Here is a 16,709-nt window from a genome sequence, read left to right as displayed (position 1 = left end):
GACGCTAGACTACTAGAGTCTACTTAACTAAATTGCAAATTACATATCAAAAACCTTTTTAACTCTAATCAAATTTAATTTTCAATCGTTTAAAGTTGAATCCTACAAAAATTCTTTGTAATAGAGTCGTTAAATTATAGGCTTATTGAAAAACCTACAGCGTGACACGTGTGAATATCTTTTACAATATTGTAAATAATTAGGTTGATTTGAAAGGGACATGATAGGGACAAGTAGAGAACTACTAAATTTGCTTTAAAGGGAGACTTAAAATTGTTATTGGATTCTTAAAAGGGACAACTAAATGAAAGAGACTTAAACCAGATGATCATCAAATTAGCATCTTAAACAGACTAATATACACTAAAGCTGATTAATATAGCCCATGAGATTTAATAAAAGGTGATCACTATATTTAAGAGTCCAAATTAAAAGATATGAAGCCATTATTCTTATAACGAGTGATTGCATGTTAATTGGTATTGATTAACAATTACAAGGGTTGATAACAAACATGCAAACCATAATAGCACACATAAAGTACACAAAACTTAAAAATCATATTCCACGTCATGAAAGGCTTGGGAATAACAACAAATATATTAGGGATTATTATTTGAGCAATATTTAAATTAAGATCAAACCTCGTCTGTACTTGTGTACTTATGGTTCTGCCTATGTTAGACCAGGTTTGATCTTAATTTTAAGGTTATACTTAAGTAACCCCTAATAATCAACGAATAAAATCTGACCGGCTGAGTAACTTCTGTCCGACTTAATAACTCTTGGCCGAGTGAGTAATCCCTAACCGATTGAGTAACCCCTAACCAATCAAGTAACCTCTGACCAGTGAGTAATCTTTAAAGCACTAACAAAGTAACTTTCATAATGGTTGGTCACACGGTGTGGCCAACCACCTATAAAATTAAGTTTGTGTTTATAGACATCTTTTATACCAGTAACTTTTAACTAACTAAACTAAGTGATATTTATCGCGAATTTGTAATTAGATATGACAACATACGTATGTAATATTTCAATCCCACTTCACCAATATTTTGAAATCATGAGATTAATGACATGCATAATATAATATGGGTGGCGCACTGCACCAAAGCTGATTAGTTTCAGTTAAGAGAGTTTTACTACTTACTACTCCTACTACTTACACAATAGTCTTGGTCTTAATTATGGCCATTAAGCTTAAGCCCTTAAAATTCTATCCATAATCATGATTTGGGCCAAACTATTAATTGACAGAACAACTACTTCCTTTACTACTAACATGCACTTTCAGCCTCTTTCTCCACATACTTGTATACTCGTCTATTTCACGAGAGCTATACGTCACTTTTTTTTTTGTTTTCTTTTTTTTGTTTGAACGAATCCATCACTATTATATTGTTGGTTGCCTATTTGAATTTTCTTGTGATTTTTTCTAGTTTCCGTACATAACTCGTTAGGTCCATAAATGCACATGTGTATTAGTGTATTCGGCTAAATTATTAAGTACAGTGGCGGATTTAGAAATTTAGTTATGAGGATACGGAATTAGGATTGTTAATTTTTTTTTATAAAACACAAATTTTGTCATACTAGACTTTCAAATAATTATTAATTTCACACTCTTACTCTTATTCATCATTGCATGTTATTTCACCTCTAAATTTGTCTATAATTGAACCAAATAATAAGTCAATTAAATAAATTAAAGGTTACACTTAAAGAAAGATTTCATCCATCCATAATAAATCACATACACTTACTTTGACACATTTCCATAATATAACACACAAGTATATTAATTGCACAATATGTAGTACAAGAAAATTTACAATGAAAAATACAAAAAAAAAAAATAAAATTATTTTACTAATTAAAAGAATTGATATGAATTTGTGTGAAAAAAAAATACTAAGTACAGAGATAATTATTGTCACATCCATGAACACATAGGATTTTTTTTATTTATTATTATTATTTTTTTTGAATAGCATGAACACATAGGATTTCATTAGAAGAAAATAATTTTTTTTTAAAAAAATAAAATCAAAAGAGCACACCTAAGAGAGCCGATATCCATAAAAATGGTCTCTTTTTTTTCAATCTTCAGAAAACAGTGTGCCCTATTATGACAGTACCTAAGAGACCAGTTGTTTATAAAACTGGTCTTTTATTAAATATAGATTGTAGACATGCGCACTGCGCAGCACGCCAGCACACATCATGGTTAGGCCTGTACCGCCTGTTACTATAGAAGCACCTAAGAGACCTTTTTTTAAAAAAATAATAAAAAAAAGGGTCTTTTTTGTTAGTAGGTTTTTTTTGTTTTTTTTTTTTTTTTTTCCTGTGTATCCTATGGGTCCGCCACTGCTTAAGTAACCCAACACACAAACTTGGTGCAACCTTGATGGTGGCCTTCCCATCTCTTGACTTTGAGGCTATATGTATGTTTATAGTTTGTTCCATATTAGGGCCTGTTCACTTCAGTTTAATTTGAGTTCAATTCAGTTCAGCTCCTATCAGTTCAGTTCAGCTCATTTCAGAAATTCAGAATATATGAACACACCCTTAATTGGGGGGACTTGGGGGGCGCTTTTACCCGATATACTCTTCCTCTAAGGGTTTGGCTTGTCGAATGGTGCAGGATTAAGTACTCTGTATATTTAGTCATTATCTTTTGCCACAAATTAAAAAATACGAAGTAATAATTTAAGAACGTGAATTAGAAGTACTATAGCAAGGCATGCACTTTAAAAACAACAACTACTACGGAGTACTAAATTAGTAGATTTTTCTTAAACATAGTGCTATATATCACAACATTTTATTTATTTTTTTAAATGGCTTTTAAAAAAAAAAAATCCTATTTAAATTTCTTAATATACTTTCTATACTATAATGGTGAATAATGGTAAAAGTTTAGCAACTACTAGCCTACTACTACTACTATGTTGGTAAATTTATCTTAAACATGGTACTTTCACAACATTATTTCCTTTTTAACTTTTAAATATACTTTGTAAACATTAAGGAGGTGTTTGGTATAAATACTATAATTGAAACGGAAAGGATCCAATGTCAAAAAAAAAAAAAAAAAAAAAAAGGAAACGGAAAGGATTCAAAAAAGTAGGGGAAAGGGTAATGATAAATGTTACGTTTAGTATGGCCCTGTTTGGTAGTTAGCTTATTGGGGGTATATTAGCTTATTTGACTAACTTTAGCTGATTGACTAGTCAAACAAGCTAATACAAGTGTTTGGTACTAAGCTTATTGAAAGAGCTTATTCCACTAAATAAGCTCTTTTTGAAAAAGCTCATTTTAGGAGCTTTTTCAATTAGCTTATTCATTAATTATTGTGAAATTACACTTATAACCTCATTTAATTTAAAATCCTACCTAAACTACCTACCCCACAATTAGCTTATTGATCATTTCACATATTCAATCACCTTTAAGCTATCAGCTATTTACCAAACACTTTTATATAATCAGTTAATACAATAAGTTAGTCAATTCAGTTAATAAAATCAGCTAGTCAAAATCAGCTAACTCAATCAGCTTCAGCTTTCTCCCAAACAGGGCCTATATGTTTGGTATTCTAGTGGAATGGAAACAATTTGAGTAGTTAGCCATGGAGTAAGGAAACGTATTTTGTTTCCACTAGTTTGTCAAGGGTAACAAATTGGGGGATTTTGTTACCCTTAGGAAAGGGTATTTGTTACTTTTAACACATACCAAACAACTAGAATTGGAGACGCTTGATTGAATCCGTTTCCGACATCTAAAATTACTATACCAAACGTACCCTAAGGGTGAACAGTGGTAAAAAAGATTAGCCTAAAAATTCTAAATGTATATGAGAATAATGTAAGTTATGTCTCTATTTCAAGCTGAGCTTCAATGTTTATAATTCTTCACTATGTTAATTGAAACTCTTTACTTGATCAAAATTATGCATAAAATCACATAATCCCTGCACATAATAAGCCATTTATATAAGAACAAAAAATAAAGCCACTAAAATAAGAACAAAACATAAATTCTATCTTCAAATGAGCGGCTTAATTACAGGGTTAAATAAACGTAAAAAGAACCATTCCTAAAAAGGAATAAACAAAAAGTGATGGACCTCATTTATTAAAACTTTTTTTTAGAAAAATTTCTTTGTATAATCATCATAGGGGGCCTTAATTGGTTTTATTAATTAAAGTGTCACGTTCTCATTTGCATGACACATTATCTAAAAAATAGCTAATATAGATGCACAGTACGTTGCGTAGATTGAAGTGTTACTTTGTATAAAACTAAAAATAATTAATCAGATTGGTATAAAATATATTTGTTTAAAAAAAGGTGGCAATTTCATGTCACATTGGTAAAAAAAAAAAAAAAAAAAAAAAAAAAAAAAAAAAAAAAAAAAAAAAAAAAGCCGGAGATATATTAACATCATAAAATGCATGACAATCATAAAAACCTACTACGTATATTGTGGTCGAACACCACAAAAAGGGAGGAGGGTAATTTCTTCCATGTTATCTAAACTCAAAGAATACGAATGATTGAAGATAGTTGCTAAGTATCTCCTTTTGAAGATATGGTCTTCTAACTAATACTTCTAATTCTACTTCTATTTATACTTGAAATGGTGCTTTCACTGAAGATTATAAGGTGAAGTGTCATAATATGATGTAAGATGGAGGGCTTCCCCTTACCCTAACAAGCCCCCTTTTGTAGGACCAATTCATTATGTTTGCCTTTGGCTATTATGTTTTTTTTGCATACTTTGTGTTTGGAATGGAGGAGAGTGACCCCGCCACCAATTAAACTTGTAACAAGCTTTCATTCTAATTTTACTTAATTGGTTGGTTTTAAAAAAAGGCCCAACTTAATTAGTTGATGAACATATGAACAACCCCATGAGACCTCAAAAAAAAATTTAGATGATAAAAGGACGTACGAATGTTGTAGTGCCATCGATGTGTAGATCGATCAATGTTTCCAATATTACTTGTTAAAATAAAAAAATATTAGTTTGAGCTGATTTGATCTAATAACAAAGCAATAATGAATTAATGATATTCCATTTGAATATATATTTGGGGGTGCAAACTGAAACCATGCATCTTAAACCCTGTTAAGACATATAAAGGGTTAGTTGCTTACTAGGATCTCAAATGACAATTATATTACAACGTATAATACTTTAATAAACTATTTTACTAGGCTTGCGTGGCCAAATATTTTTTGATATTATCAATTGTTAAAGCCTACTATTATGTGCTGATTAAATAATAAGCCAAAACTATCAAAAGCCATTGAGAAAATTTTGCTTATATTAGTCTTTTGATATTGGCTAAAACACTGTAGTTTAGATAAACCTACCCTTAATCCAACACAATTCTAATTGTATTAGAGCAACTCCAACAGTGTAAAATTAGAACTAGCTTGCAATTTATGAAACTAACAAATAATTAGCTTAACCATTGGAATTGCATTATCAAATTAGCTGGGAAAAGCTATTCGCTTAGTTAAGCTAATTAGCTTAGCAAATTGTGGGAATTAAATAAATAAAAAAAAATTATTGAAAATTAGCTTAACCATTGTGGGATTAATTAGCTACAAGGTAGATTAGCTTTGCAATCCTAGGTGGCATGGCAAGCTAATTTCACAATTAGCTTACCATTGGAGTTGCTCTTACTACATGACGTATAAAAGCCCATTACCAAATAAGGTAAATACTTTTAAGTTTTAACGAGAGATAATTACTAGTTAAAAGACTTGAAATTGATTCACACTTATAAGTTACACCTTATGTAATGTACATTCTTATTGATATTTTAGGTAGTTAGCCCCTTCTGGAAGCCCCTCCATAATAAGGACCCACAAAGTACACTAGAATGGCCATGATACCAAACCTTTCCATGCAGTTTTTGGACTCTTTTCACCTTAATCTTCATTGCCTTTATATATATTATCTTCGTAATAACCATTCATTTGTCCCCCCCACAGTTCTAGTTTGCAACTTTGTTTTCCATAATTACAATGCTCAAATTTCTCTAAGTCATTAACAATATTATTTTTATCAACTCTTGATTCAAAATCAACTCACTACAAGAATCCGCGTTTTTTTTTATTTATTGTTGTAACAAATATTCTTCTAGTGACTAGTGCTATTTGATTTTTTTTGTTGATAGTTGAATCAATATGAATCTTTCAGTGAATGGTCACTCGAAAGTACCTCCAGGGTTTCGATTTCATCCTACAGAAGAAGAGCTTCTTCAATATTACTTGAAGAAGAAAGTTGCTTATGAAAAGATAGACCTTGATGTCATTAGAGACATTGATCTTAACAAGCTTGAACCATGGGATATCCAAGGTAATTAATTTATGTGACTAGATTTCATTTCATAACATATTTTTTTTTCATATCATTAATGTACAAAATTAAAATTGATCATTTTCCTTACACAAATTATATACTATTTTTCAGAGAAGTGCAAAATAGGATCAGGGCCTCAAAATGACTGGTACTTCTTTAGTCATAAAGACAAGAAATACCCTACAGGGACTCGAACAAATCGTGCCACAGCAGCCGGGTTTTGGAAGGCCACAGGCCGCGACAAGATGATACATAGCAATAACAAACGCATTGGTATGAGAAAGACGCTTGTTTTCTACAAAGGTCGAGCTCCTCATGGTGAGAAATCTGATTGGATTATGCACGAGTACAGGCTTGAAGACTGTGGTTCTAACACGGTGCATGATCATCACTCCTTTGTAAGCTTAAAGCTTTTAGTAAATTTTACCTTTTTATTCCAAGCATTATTTATGAAAAGCTTAGGAAATTAATGCAAAATATAAAAAAGGATGATTTAATTTATAGAGTCAAAGAGTTATGATTTTGTTATGAAATACAGCAAATGTAGACCTCCTTTTCAAGCAGTACATATCAATAATCTTCTACTTTAGGATAGTTTTTACCTAATTATCCTGTGTTTCTATTTACGTTTATACTCGAGGGATAAAAATTACCCTTTAACATCCATGCATAATGATTCTTGATGTCAAAATTAGTATTGACAACTTGACACGTTTACATTTTTTTTTGGATGGTTTACAGATATTGTATACTTCTAAGTAATTCATGTGATCTATCTTATAACTTAGATTTCTCATTTTATATAAAGTACCCTTGTTGGACCTTCAAAACGTTCTCTAACATGAGTATCGACACTTGACACTTCTGATAGATCTTGAAGATCGACTAACTAATCTAATTTAACAACCGATAATTGATGTTGTTATAGGTGCCGAGACAAGATAATTGCATAACAGAAGAAGGGTGGGTGATATGCCGCGTTTTCAAGAAGAAAAACTACCAAAAGGCAAGTGATAGTCCAAGATGCTTCCCCACATCAACCGATCCACAAACCCAATTGTTAAATTTCAGCAGTAAAAAGGTGCTTGATCACCTCTTTTCTTGCATGGAGAAGACAACCTATGAAGATGAGATTACCAACAATCATGATCACCCAACAACCTGTACTAGTACCGCCACCAATAACAACATCATCCCTACTTACAACTGCTGTACTGAAACCACCCCCAGCATCGAGGTCTCGAACCATCAGCTATTACTGAACAATCAGTTCTCAGTCGAAAATGATCAGTACAATAATCTTCCTATGCTGACCTGCAGCAACAACAGCAGCCCACAACCATTTAACGAAGATGATCCTATGCTTACCTGCAGCGGTAACACAACAAGTTTAAGCGATTGGATTACACTAGACCGCCTTATTGCATCTCAGCTTAACGGCCAAGATCACCAAGACTTAATATGCTCGAATTCATCAGTTATGTATCATGGTTAAGTCATAGCTAGATATCCGCCCTACTGTTATACAAGTTTTGTTAGTAGTATGCAATTAAAATCGCGTTTTCTGCTGTCTCCTGAATCCAGATGATGATGAAGATGGTGACATAAGTTACCTTTCTGCACATGATTCGCGGTCATCAATTAGAGCAACTTTTTCATCAAGTCACTTGTGGGAACCAGCAACGAACCCAGGACTATCTATGAAAGTTGACTAGTTACTGAAGATCTTTGTCGTTACCAATCTTCATCATTACTTACGTTGAAATTTAGCTGATATATACCCTGTAAAGTCTTCCTCTTTGCATGATTATCATTCCATCTTTAACTATTGATGATTTCGCTAAAACTATACAATAAAATTCACTTGTACATCTTTATACGGATCGGATCTAGTATTCATATCAAAGTGTAATTTTGTAATATTATTGTTTTGTAATTTTAATAAATTATTTTGATAGACATTAATGATTATAGTTTGACTTCATTGATATATGGGTGTTACCGGACTGGTTAAAGTCGATCTTCATTCGAACTTTGACTATTAATGGACGTGTTCGGCAAAATATATCTATAGAGATAGCTGTTAGCTATGATACTAACCGTTAGCTGTCTAGTAGCTGTGAGCTTTAAAAATAAATAATTAAGTATAAGTGTTAGGTAAAATGGGTTGTTAGCGGTAAAATTCAAAAAATATAGAAGAAAAAATTCCAACAGCTAATTAGCTTTTCATTTTTATTTTTTTTTTGGAATAGAATTAGTTTTTCATAAAAACTATTAATTTTTCACAAAAGCTACTCCAACTACTAAACTCTACTCCCATCACTACATTATCAAACATTTATATCTTTTACAAAGTAATGGTTTGAATTAATCAAATCACTAAAAGTTACTCAAACGCTAGTCCGATCACGCCCAATATCTCTCAAAATATACAATTAAGAAAAAAAACACTCTTGTACATCTGTTTATACGGAGAATTCATATTAAATTGTATTTTGATAAACTATTGTTTTGTAATTTAAATATTTCTTTTTTTTTTTCAGAAAAAATTAGTGATTGAAGTGTTGACTTCTATGATGGGTGTTAGTGGTAGCTTATCTTAATGATTCGTATATTTACCTCCATTTAATTACATGATGAAGAGATGGATGAAGTTAAGGATTATAATGGTTCAATGATTAATAGTTTGTACTAATTAAGATCTTAATTCACATTTTAATCATACACAAAGGTGACTGAACCTCAGCCATAAAGTAATTTAAGATTTTAAATGATTTCACGCAGTAAATATTAAAAGGAATTAAGGAGAATTACATCCCTTTTCATATTAATTGGACTACCGCTTCTTATAATTTTTTTTTTTTTATAAGAAAGTACTCCGTATTTTTTAATCATCACCTTTAGATTTATTTTTTTTAAATAAAGCACCTTTAAATTTCCTAAACAACAAAATAGGACATACACATTGTTTATCAACAGTTAACAATCTTAACATCATCATTTGACATTTTTTTTGTTGAGTTCGCCACAAAAATAGTTAAATTGTGTACGCCAATTAAGCAAGAGAAAAAAGCACGGGAGCTTGTTTTAATAAATGGTTATGTTTCTCATTTGAAACTGATAAAATTGAAAAATTATGTGTTAGAGATAATATCGGAAAATATATCATACATGACAAACTTGGCTCTGATACCATGACAAATTAGAGAGAAATAGAATAGAATAGCTTTTGTATTGCTTGATCATTATTCATCCATAAGTAGAGTATTTATACAAAACCTAAGAACAAAAGATAGGAAACAATCTTCTTAAAAGATATACTTTAATAATATCTTAACATATAATAAACCTAAATATATTATTCTCCTAATAAGATCAATACGGAAAATATATCACACATATATTTTCCGATATTATCTCTAACACTATGCTATCATTTAAGAGGTGAAACTGATTTGCAGGTGATTTTGTCATGTATTTCTAAACTAATAACAAATTAGAAAATATATTAAATATTTAGGTTCTGTTTCCGATTTACTGAAGACAACTGAACTGAATTGATTGGGGCTGAACTGAATTGATGGGGGCTGAACTGAACTAATTGAAGCTGAACTTAGCTGCATAGAGCTGGAGAATTGTTTATGAGAGAAGGGTAGGAATTGAACTGAACTGAATTGATGGAAGCTGAATAGAATTGAAATTAAGCTAAACAGAACAAGTCCTTATTCTTAACACGAAAGGCTACATACATATAGCATTACGACATTACCATTAGTTAATTACATATTATTTTTTAGGGAAGTAGTTAAATACATACAATGTATTGTGTTAATGAGAGTTAGAGCTGGATTAATTAAAAAAAAAACTTTTCCTCCTATACTTGGAAAGTTACTTGTATTTGGAAAACCTTACTCCGTACTGAATATTCATGTTCTTAATCTCATATAGGTTACTACCTACTGTAACTTTAAACAACTAAACTAGTGAACGTATACAAAGCATTAGTTCAATGTTTCTAACTATGAGAGACATATCAAGTACATATGCACATGTTCTATTTGATAAAAGGAACGAAGGAAAGGCCTCACAACATTCATTTCTCTTGTCGTTCCACGACCTTTTAAAGTTTCAAGTACGTACACTAACCTGTTATACTAGTAGGTGTAACCGTGTAAGTGTAATTGAAAGAATAATATGATGTTACCCCAATAATAACATCATGAATTAGAAAAATGACAAAGCATGACAACAGAGTCTACCAATAACCAATAACATCACCAAACATCAATATACAAAAGTCATGCCATACCTAATGGGTACATGTCTATTCCTTCAACTCAGTGAAACACCATTAATTTGTTGGAGAAAATTGCCTCAACAAAATAATTTGAACTTGCTGAATAAGTAATTCAGTACGTGTCTATTTGTAGACAATGAAATACGTAGATTGTTCAAGGTACAAGTATATATTTACGTGCATATGATACTATTCAGTTGGTCTTAACTCTTAAGTAACAACTAAAATTTCAAACCTATAATTAGAGTCTGAGCTCAATAAATGATGGTAGAGGTGATGCACAATGCTCACTACACATTCATTGAACATTAAGCCTAAAATCAAAGAACATAAAAACTTCCAATGAACATAAGAGCTATAATTAAGATAATGTTATGTTGATGGGATTTTATGTTCATCCAAGTTTATGCTCTTTTATTTTAGTCTTCATGTTTCTTTGGTTTTATGTTTGTCAGATGCCCAATGTTAGGACTTAGGGGTGAGCATAACAAGATACCTAAACTGTTAAATTTCTTGGAATCGAAACCTGTTGCAAAAGGTTCCTAAAAATGAGAACCGGAACCTATTGAACAGGTTCCTGAAAATTGGAAACCGAACCGGTTCTGGTTTTGATTCAGGGTACTCTGTCTTTTACTATATTTCGTACTTTTTTGCAATTTTTCATAAATTTACAGTTTGCAAATATAACAAACCAAAAATACTTATTTACCAAATTTAATACATATAGTTATAAAATTATTTTATTAATATTAAGTAAAAATTGGCCTTAAATTGATATATGATTTGGGCTTAAGTAACACTTTTATTAGGTTATAGGGTACCCTACAGATTCCAAAAAATCGAGAACCTGACCGGAATCTGTTGCAACAAGTTCTTAGAACCTGCGGTTCCTAACAGGTTTCGGTTCTGATTCAGGGTACCCTGAATTTTTGTTCACCCCTACCCAACGTGTATTGTGCATACGCCTCTACTATCCAATTATTGAGCAAAAACAAACTGTCATCTCTCATGTAATTGGGGGGAAAAGGAAAGATTTACTTCAGCTTACTAGTTAGATAGATTCATTCCTAAAAGCAAGTACAATTTCTCATGTCAATTTTCATTTTTCTCAAAGCTTGATCTTTACATTACAAAACATTGTACTTCCTAGTTGTCAAGAGAGAATCTTAACCAAGATAAAAGGAAAGGTGGTAAATGACACCCTTACTTTTGGTTGATAGCGAGAAGGGTGAAGGGTTATATACTTATATTAATGGCTCATTTCAAACAAGGACATAATTCAAAAGATTGATAAAAGTTTTATACTTCATATGTAGTTTGTATTGTACGGATAAGTTTTAAATGATGATGAAAATAACATAAGCACTTACGAAGTAACTAATACTCCGTAGCAGAGTATCACTTCGATCAAAGGGCACTTTTCTAGGATTTCATTGAAACATTTTTTTTTTTGGGCGGGTGATAAGAATCGATCCCAAGATCTCTTGGAATTGGAATGGGAGCTTTAACCATTTGAGTTATCCCTCACTCTCATAGGCAGCATTTCATCAGACTATATGATAATGTTATTAGTAGAATAACCAAGATTGTTATGTATGGAGTACTTGTTAGTTGTTGCTTGTTACTATGATAATGTATTAGTAGAGTAAACTAACAAGTAACATCCATCAAATTGACCAAAAATAGCATTTATAACCTATGGAGAAATATACTTTATACTTGTATATTGAATTAAAATCACTACATAAAGTGATGAATTAAACCTTATAATCACTAGAATTTTAGGCAAAAATGATACTAGTAGTGATAAAGATGCATTCACTTCCTCAATAATCGTCAAATCAAAAGAGGAATAAAATTTCATATCCCTCTTATCCTTTGCCTTTATTTCCTTTCCCTCATTAGTAGCCAACTAAATTGATGATAATTGAACAGGACAGGATAACTTCTTGGAGGAATGTGGGGTAATCAACTAAACCAATCACCATAGACTTTCATCTTGGTTGGTAAAATGTTGTGTTTGTTTCACAAGACAAAATTATTCAAAATCTTTTAGGTTTAAGTAGCTGATAGCAAGCTACAAGGCCTACAACCATGCTTGTAAAGTTGTAGTGTATTTGCCTTTCAAATTACTTGCAACGACTTATTAATACATGTAAATAAATTATGTTTACAGCTATGTACTATGTATTCGTGAATATTTTTAAAGGTGACTATACCCTTAGCACTTTAGCAGCCATGGTACTCCATAAAACATAGATTTCAATAAAATCGCGATGCTTCAAGGAATAAATAAATTTCAAAGATTACTCAGCGTGTTACTTGTTGGTTCAATTTCACCAAGACTCATGTAACAACAATCCATACTATATTCAACACTCAAATAAGAACATAAGAGAAGTTGTTGTTACTTACAGTTGATAAGGAATCCAGTGCTAAAGTGTATTGTCCATATATGGGGAATCTCACACATAAGTTTTTTCTACCATGTTAAAACCTACAAAACTACAAAAATTAAATTGTTTATCTATTCATTTTATGCACCTTTTAAGAGGAATGGTAAGCCCTCCCTAAGAGTAGACAAACCGGCCAAATCTAGACATAGGATTAATTTAGTGAGTTTATAGCTAGAGTAATGATTTTACTAATTACTCTTAAGAATGGATTATTTTGTCCATTAGAGGATATAGATATACGAAGCATTTTATCAAAACAATTTAAATTTTGTACTCGCACTTCCTAACTATCATAGTTAAAAGTTCGAACTTTGAAGGTCCCCAATTCACCACAGTTATTTTTTTCGGCCACTATTGGATTTTGTTCTTTTATACCTTTGGAGGATTTTTCAAACATTCCATAAGGGATGTAGAGTGGGGCTTAAGAGTATCTACCAAAAATTCATTCAAAGGAACCCAATATGAATCTTTATGCAGCAACCATAACAATAGTGAGTTAGTTAGTTACACACTTAAACCTCTATACAAAATAAAAGTACTTAAACTCCAATATTCAAGCACCAAACAAAAAAATATGATAAAATAACAGACAATCTTGTATAATATCATGACAAAAAAGACTAATAGAAAAGTGAAATCATGGAGGATGCACTACGACACCAAGTATCAACATAAATGTCGTAGAAAAATTATGCATCTTCCTATGAAACAACTTATCCAAATGCATGATTTTAGAATTTTCTTTTTAGTTGGTACAAACCAACAACAAGAGTAATGTCATTGTCATTCTGTGTAGGTGAAGGTATGATCAATCAATAATTCGAAATCTTGAAAAGATTTCAAAAGTTGTATAATACTCGTAAAGTCATTAGTTCAAAATTATCCATACTCATACAAATCATATCAATTAGTAGAAAGTAGAAACCAAATATTTCTAGTTTACAATATACGAAGTATTGTACTTGTATAACATAACCATACAATTAACACTAAAGTTTAAAAATACTCAAATGAGAAGATTTGAGATAGAGAAATAAACTTACAAATTAATTTTATGATTTGATCAACTGCAAATAGGGCAGAGCACTAATCCATTCTCATTACAATCAGGGCATCTAATCACAACAGACCTCTTAACACCATCACTAATAACATAATTAGTATTCTTACTAATAACATTATCTTGATTATCATCATCATCAACCTCTTTGACAACCACAACCAATTTACAACTCCCATTACATCGAAAACAAGGCAAGAACCTAACATCACCGCACCCTTCACACACAGTACCTGCCTCGAGTCTCGGTAACCCTTGAAGCAGCTCAACAAGGCCACCTTCCTCGTGTAATTTCAACACTTGATCAACTCCTCCAATAAACCGTCCTTTTATAAATAAACAAGGCAGCGGTGGCGGAGACGGAGCAAGCACCTCATGATTTCCGCCCTTTGATGATGATGCTAACAGCTTCTTCAATTCGTCTCTTAGCCCGCGATCCATTGATATATCTCTTTCGCAAAACCCGAAACCCAAACCTTGAATCACCGATCTAACCGCATTGCAACCCTCAAACGTCTTCCGAACCCCTCTCAAAGAAGTAGTGTAGAGCACTACTTTGTCCTCCCCATTTGGCGGACAAATTTCCGGAAACTTCTCCAATTTACACTTAATTCCGCAACCATCATCTGGTTCTGAGAACAATTGTCGGGGTTTTCGAACCCGAGTATTAGTATTCGGGTTCGAATTCTCTTTGAATTTGGAGAAGAATTTAGGGGTACAAGGTTTGGAGTTAGACAACTGAGGAGTGAATCTGAAACTACTATTATTGTCTTGAATCTCATTATTTTCGGGTGTGGTTGAGTCCAGGCCGGCCATAAGTTCCCATGAATTGATGACTTCGGTAGGAGGCTGGTCAATGAGTAGGGATTTGGGTGTTAGAGAGAAGCGACGGAGCGGCTGAGGCGGTGTCATAGGGGAAGAGGGTGGTGGGGGATCGAGCGAAAGAAGGCCGTAAGTGGTGGAAGTGAGGGAGACAATGTGGTGGTTAAAGGCGGTGCTTCCGATTTGCGGGAAATCATCGTCTTGGTTTAGGAGAGTTGATGATACACAACCCATTTTTTTGTGTTTTTTTTTTGGGTTGATTTTGGTTTTGATTTTGAATTTGGTTTTGGTAGAGTTTTGTAGTGAGTTTGATGAGAAAAAAGAGGGGGAGTTATGAGAAGAGGAGGAGAGAGAAAAATTCAAGATTCAAAAATGTGAATTTGGGGGGAGAGTGAGTGAAGGGGGTTACTGTGGTTGTTCACGAAAGAAGCGAGGAAGGCGCCGATTTGAGTTTGAAAATGTGCAACTGTAGTAGCATAGTGACTAGTGAGGAGGGTCATTTAAGGCTATTAACAGGTTTTGCTTATTAGCTACGGAGTATTAGGATTACTACACACTCGTGATAGTTGTGAGTCTTGTGACTTGTGTGAACAACAAAAGAAACTTCATTAAAAGAATAAAAAGGATTTGGGTCTTTTCGGAAACTTTAATTGGTAAAAATAAAGGTTGATTGTAAAAATTTGAATATAATTAGATCAAAAACTCATTTCTTTCAAAAAAAAAATTCAAATACTCATTTGAGCTACCCTAAATTTTTGTTTTAAAGATTAATATAAGATTTATTTTTATGTTGTGATACAAAGAGAATAGAGAAATTAGGAAAGAACAAACTTAGGGTCTGTTCTCATAGACTGAACTCAGTTGAACTGAACTGAAATGAAATGAAATGAATATTTTATAAGAGAAGGAAATTAGGAGCTGAACTGAACTGAACTGAAAATAAACGTATGAGAACAACCCCTTATTGTTCTTATTCATGCACTTTGTATAAGGGAGAAATATAAATCTACAATGTAACCAGAATTTACTTGAAGAATAATAAACTTTAGATATTTAGAATATTACGGAATAATTTAGGGGTAAACCGAACATCCACATAATATTTCATAGATTTTTTTGTTTTGTTTTTCAAAGCCCATATTCTTCAAGTAAGTCGTGACATCATGCTAGACAACAAAATTGTAATCACCAAATGACCCCAAACTTGCTCGTTTATTAGATCGTGTGTTCTCAATATTCACCCACTCATGTGTATTGGGTTGGTTCAATCACGATCAGCTCTTGAAAAATATTATTCACCATTGAACATATAGGTCAAAATAAGCGTACTCAGGTGTTGGTCAAATTTGTCTAACCTATGTCATGATACGACAAGCAGTTGTAAATTAGGGTTGAACCACTTTTTTTTTTTAATTAAGAAACACGACAAGGCATAACATGTATATAACCAACATGACAATGAAGCAAAATAAGTTAAAATTTGTTCACGTACGCAAATGAATACAAAACAGTGCCACATGGCATGAGTCGGACATCCTTTTGAAAATTTCAAACGATATGTAGTGAGTAGACTCGGCCATGAGGCAAGACACATTATGAGACATTATTTGGCACAACCAGCAACCATATTTAACTTAATTCAAACCCTGCTTAATGTTAACCATGATAATAGACGAGTCGACACAAAAAGAA

The 16,709-nt window shown here is 32.2% G+C and overlaps 1 protein-coding gene and 1 pseudogene across 1 annotated transcript; one reads left to right on the top strand and one right to left on the bottom strand.

The window, feature by feature from the left end:
* Positions 1-6,207: 6,207 nt before the first annotated feature.
* Positions 6,208-7,877, top strand: LOC145606084 (NAC domain-containing protein 43 pseudogene; annotated as a pseudogene).
* Positions 7,878-14,102: 6,225 nt separating this feature from the next.
* On the bottom strand, positions 14,103-15,406 carry LOC145579572 (uncharacterized protein At5g39865-like). The gene has a single exon (XM_081636814.1). It carries the CDS (start codon positions 15,249-15,251, stop codon positions 14,199-14,201), a length of 1,053 nt encoding a protein of 350 aa, XP_081492940.1. The 5' UTR covers positions 15,252-15,406; the 3' UTR covers positions 14,103-14,198.
* Between the last annotated feature and the right edge of the window lie 1,303 nt (positions 15,407-16,709).

Source organism: Chenopodium album, chromosome 2, assembly GCF_948465745.1.
Source record: "Chenopodium album chromosome 2, dcCheAlbu1.1, whole genome shotgun sequence".
In the NCBI taxonomy this organism is placed as follows: domain Eukaryota; kingdom Viridiplantae; phylum Streptophyta; class Magnoliopsida; order Caryophyllales; family Amaranthaceae; genus Chenopodium; species Chenopodium album.
This window is presented reverse-complemented; position numbering and strand designations above follow the sequence as displayed.